Below are 5,000 nucleotides of genomic sequence, written 5' to 3'. Positions count from 1 at the left end.
GTTAGGGTTAGGGTTAGGTTAGGGTTAACACGAGGGTTAGGTTAGGGTTAGGTTAGTGTTAACACGAGGGCTGGATAATATATTGAAATTGAAATTTGGGTTGGATTGTTGCTTTTGTTTTGCGCTCGCTCTATTCAGCGTCTCAGAACTGAAACTCCACGGCCGTTTCTTTCAAAAAGCAGAGTGAGTGCGGCCTGTTCAGTGCCCCCTGTCAGTCGGAACCCAGAGCCCGGTTCCTTTTACACTCCGTGCCAACACACACACACACTCGCACGCTCGGTGCACGCACACACAGGTCGCGGTGGCTGCTTGCTGAGCGCACGTCTCCTGTCCAAATAGTTCCACAGCTCCATAATAAGCAAAGACCCCCCAGTGGAACGTAGAACCCCCAGTAGAACGTAGAACCCCCAGTAGAACGCTCAGAAGGCCCCGCTGCCCACAGGAACAAAATAACACAATTCAAAAAAGATTGATGTTGCATCCAATAATCGCGCAGCCATAAATATGACTCTGCGGGCTATTGGCACCCTCCGTGCGCATGTGTGTGTGTGTGTGTGTGCGTGCGCACTATGCCTGCTGAGGCAAACAGACACTGGCTGACATCCAGAGAGCACAGGTCAACTCTTTGGCAGCGGTGCGGCCCAGACATTCTTCTCACTGCCAGGAATGATATGTTTTTGATGACTAATTGACTTGCATGGGTTTGTTTTTTTTAGCAGATTGAAAAAAACCCATAAGTGTTTGACGAATGAAATGCAGGCCTTGTCTGCACTCCTTGGGGCGGTGAAAGGTCAGAGGGCAACCAGATTGCTAATTAGAGAGGACGGAATCGGAACTTTGCCAGATTTGAGGCCTGCGGGGGGCAGCAGAGTCAGCGATGCACCGTAATGTGTCTGCAAAATCAAAAGAGCAACTTTGGGAAAGAGCTCCAAAGAGCTTTTAAAAAGAAAGTGGGAACACTTGATAGAACCCCCCCCCCCCCCCCAGGACAAATAAAGCCTGAGAGGAACCGCAAGAGTGAGAGGAGGAAAAAAGGAGAGAAATGTGAAAAAAAAAACTTGCGATAAAGTCTTGGTTTTTCTTTTGGGGGTCTTTGGGGGTTTGGAGCGCCGAGTGTTCCTCCCACACCATCACTTTCACAATGATAGCTGGACCAATAGGAATCTTACCAGGTCACCATGAAATCCGTCTGAGGCAGCAGACACCGTCGGTCGTCGGGGTTCAGGATCCTGGGAGTCAGGATCAGTTCAGCCTCCACGGAAACCACGGCCCGGGACCTGCACACGCACACACACACACACACACACACACACACACACACACACACACACACAGTTCAAGGTAAGCGAGGTAAGAAGTGTCCCAGAGTGTAAAAAGAGAACACACACTCCTTGTTAGTCTTACCTGTAGACTGAGACCTCCCCTGAGCCAAAAGAGCCCACGATTAGATCTGGAGAGAGAGAGAGAGAGAGAGAGACAGAGAGAGAGAGACAGACAGAGAGAGAGAGAGACAGAGACAGAGAGAGAGGGAGGAGGTAAACAGAGAGTTTCCGATGCAATCTTCCGTACTGTGATAAAACGCTGACTTTCTGAAAAATCCCTTCTTGGTGTTCCAGTGATGGTTACAGAGTCGACTTCAAGCACTGCTTTCATGCTGTCGCTCTTTTACGAGAGCGTGTACGTGCGCTGTGTGTGTGTGCGTGCGTGCGCGTGTGCGTTTGAGTGTGCACGGCAGCATGCGAGACCCCACGCCACATTCCAGCGCTGTTTTAAGTTCACATGGCTTCAGTCATATTTTGCCAAACAACATTTCCCAGCAGCTCGAGCAGGCAGCAGCTGTAAGGGTTAGGGTTAGTAAGGGTTAGTAAGGGTTAGGGTTAGTAAGGGTTAGTAAGGGTTAGTAAGGGGTAGGGTTAGTAAGGGTTAGTAAGGGTTAGTAAGGGTTAGGGTTAGTAAGGGTTAGTAAGGGGTAGTAAGGGGTAGGGTTAGTAAGGGGTAGTAAGGGGTAGGGTTAGTAAGGGTTAGTAAGGGTTAGTAAGGGGTAGGGTTAGTAAGGGGTAGTAAGGGTTAGGGTTAGTAAGGGTTAGTAAGGGGTAGTAAGGGTTAGTAAGGGGTAGGGTTAGTAAGGGGTAGGGTTAGTAAGGGGTAGGGTTAGTAAGGGTTAGTAAAGGTTAGTAAGGGTTAGTAAGGGGTAGGGTTAGTAAGGGTTAGTAAGGGTTAGGGTTAGTAAGGGGTAGGGTTAGTAAGGGTTAGTAAAGGTTAGTAAGGGTTAGTAAGGGTTAGTAAGGGTTAGGGTTAGTAAGGGGTAGGGTTAGTAAGGGTTAGTAAAGGTTAGTAAGGGTTAGTAAGGGGTAGGGTTAGTAAGGGGTAGGGTTAGTAAGAGGTAGGGTTAGTAAGGGTTAGTAAGGGGTAGGGTTAGTAAGGGGTAGGGTTAGTAAGGGTTAGTAAGGGGTAGGGTTAGTAAGGGTTAGTAAGGGTTAGGGTTAGTAAGGGGTAGGGTTAGTAAGCAGCAACACATCTCGGCTGTTTCAGCTTTTATTTCTTTTCATGGGTCTTGTGAGAAAAACACTTTTAATTGCTCGGGTTCGGGGACACATACCAGCGTCTCTCTCTCTCTCTCTCCCTCACACACACAAGCACACACTGTTCTGATTAAAACAATATGAGGAAAGGAACTTATTTGAAGACACGGTGGCGCAGTGGTCAGCGCTGCCGCCTCACAGCAAGAAGGTCGTGGGTTCGATTCCGGGGCCCGGACCTGAGACCTTTCTTTGTGGAGTTTGCATGTTCTCCCCGTGTCTGCGTGGGTTCTCTCCAGGTTCTCCGGCTTCCTCCCACACTCCAAAAACATGCATGTGAGGTCAACTGAAGACTCTAAATTGTCCGTAGGTGTGCATGTGAGTGTGAATGCTTGTGTGTCTCTATGTGGCCCTGCGATGAAGTGGCCACTGGTCCAGGGTGTCTCCCTGCCTTCGCCCTAGGACAGCTGGGCGAGGCTCCAGCAGACCCCCGGGACCCTGAGCTCGGGACTCAGCGGGTATGGAAAATGGATGGATGGATGGAACTTATTTGATTCAAGCCAACAGGCGAGATGAGAGTGGAAATCCATTCACCACTCATCCTGAGCTCAGAGTCGCGGGGCTGCTGCAGAACATCAGCGCTCTCCCGAAGAGAAGGCGGGGCTACACCCTGAACAACATTTACTGCTGCTGACCAACAACCATTCACACTCACCATTGTGGATGTAATTTAGACTGGCGGAATCGCAGTAAGCTAGCCTGGGCCACCGTGGGATCAAGGTCTTCCTCTTCTTCTTAATGTTTGGATGGGGGGGAGGGCGGAGGGGCAGACACAGAGAGAACGGCTCTGGGGCGGAACAGAACCCTCGACCTATGTCTGCAGTGGGTTCGGAAAGCATTCAGACCCTTTAATGTTTGGCTTTGTCCTGGTGCAGCTCGCTCATGCACGCACAGTGTTCACATGGCCATAAACATTGCTGTGCAGTTCTTCTGATCACCCTTGAGCTGGGCCGGCACCATCTTTGGAGTCCAGTTGTGCTGACTTTGTATTGATTGGACTTGATTGGTAAAAGGACACACCTGTCAATATCAGAGCTGACAGATCACAGTGTAAAGTCAGAGCCAATGAGAATCCTGAGGTGGAAGGAACCGACTGAAGAGCTGAGAGACTGAATTCTGGCCAAGGCTACCAACATGTCTGGTGCACTTCAGGTTCCGAAGAGCACAGTGGCCTCCATGAGCCTTGAATGGAAGAAGTTCAGGACGACCGGGACTCTTCCTGGAAGTGGCCGTCCGGGGGGGGTGGGGGTGGGGGGGGGGCTTCACTGTGAGAAGCAGCGGGGAGAGGGGACAGAGTTCCAGACAGACAGCCATCACTGCAGCCCTCCACCAGTCAGGGCGTCCTGGCAGAGTGGCCAGCTAGAAGCACCTGAAGGCAGAAACCAAGTCCTCTGGTCTGATGAGACCAAAATCAAACTTTTTGCTCTGAATTCTAAGCGCTATGTGTGGAGAACACCTGGCCCTGCTCCCCCCCCGCCCCCCTGATAGCATCCCTACAGTGAAGCGCTGAAGTGGCAGCCAACCATCCAGGACTGGAGAGGCTCTACTCCACACTGAGCAGAGGCTCTGAATACTTCTGGCCAGGTGATGTCTCACTCTTTAGTTTGCCATAAATCTGCAAACATTCCCACAAGTCTGTGTTTTTCGGATAATATTGGGTGCTGTGTGTGCTTGAACGCGGGAAAAAATAAAAATAATGGATTTTAGCAAATGACGAGTGAACAATTGAAGGGGTCTGAATACTTTCTGAACCCACTGTACTTCTTTTGTTCTCTCTGTGCGTGTGTGTGTGTGTGTGCACACACACACACACACAGGATTTATTTTGCATTCAACTGAAACTGGAGGGAAATCTTGCAAGTAAGCATTGAAATAAAGAAATGAATGCGGATTTCACTCATTATCACATGAAGGAGATTGTGGGAGGAGTTTTAACAGCCTCCGCCTCCTCAAGGAGGAACCTGAGGACCTTCTCCCCCACACACGTCAACGCTCTCGGCCCAGTGAGAGTGATTGACAGGTAAAACATTGTCATTCTGTGACCTTTACCCCCAGCTGGACGGGAAACGCCCCCTCAGGCCATCTTGGCCGAGCCCAGTCCCCCGTCTCAACTTCAAGATATTCAGCTAATTGCATTCAATGAGAACCTGCACATGGAGAGACGCAGTCACTGCAGGTCTGTCAATGTAACCAAAGCAAAGAGTGAGACAAGGAGTGAACACCTGGTTCAGTTCCATTCACTGGTAAACCACATGCAGTCCACCTCAGCCCAGTGAGGTTCTGAGATCACAGTGTAGTGCAGTTTACAGTATGCAGTGTGTATGTGGCAACTATATTCTATTTGATTGGTAAATTGCAAATCAGAGTAGATGACAACTTCTTCACACTCACTCCAACACAATGCTATGGTGTAACAGTGTG

At 49.9% G+C, this 5,000-nt stretch overlaps 1 protein-coding gene across 1 annotated transcript in view; it reads right to left on the bottom strand.

Annotated features, from left to right (window-relative positions):
• LOC142880054 (integrin alpha-8-like) overlaps positions 1-1,460 on the bottom strand; it is a gene marked incomplete at its 5' end in the record, with an annotated part of 17,542 nt that extends 16,082 nt beyond the window's left edge. The window contains 2 exons of the mRNA XM_076013677.1: positions 1,170-1,277; positions 1,405-1,460. Of these exons, the coding sequence (XP_075869792.1) occupies positions 1,170-1,277; positions 1,405-1,460 (164 nt within the window). The remainder of the gene's footprint in view (positions 1-1,169; positions 1,278-1,404) is intronic.
• Between the last annotated feature and the right edge of the window lie 3,540 nt (positions 1,461-5,000).

The sequence above is a fragment of the Nelusetta ayraudi genome, unplaced genomic scaffold, assembly GCF_046127955.1.
Source record: "Nelusetta ayraudi isolate G7.1 ecotype Tasmania unplaced genomic scaffold, CSIRO-AGI_Nayr_v1 ptg000154l, whole genome shotgun sequence".
NCBI lineage: Eukaryota > Metazoa > Chordata > Actinopteri > Tetraodontiformes > Monacanthidae > Nelusetta > Nelusetta ayraudi.
The sequence above is the reverse complement of the archived record's forward strand: the minus strand, read 5'-3'. Positions and strand labels throughout refer to the sequence as shown.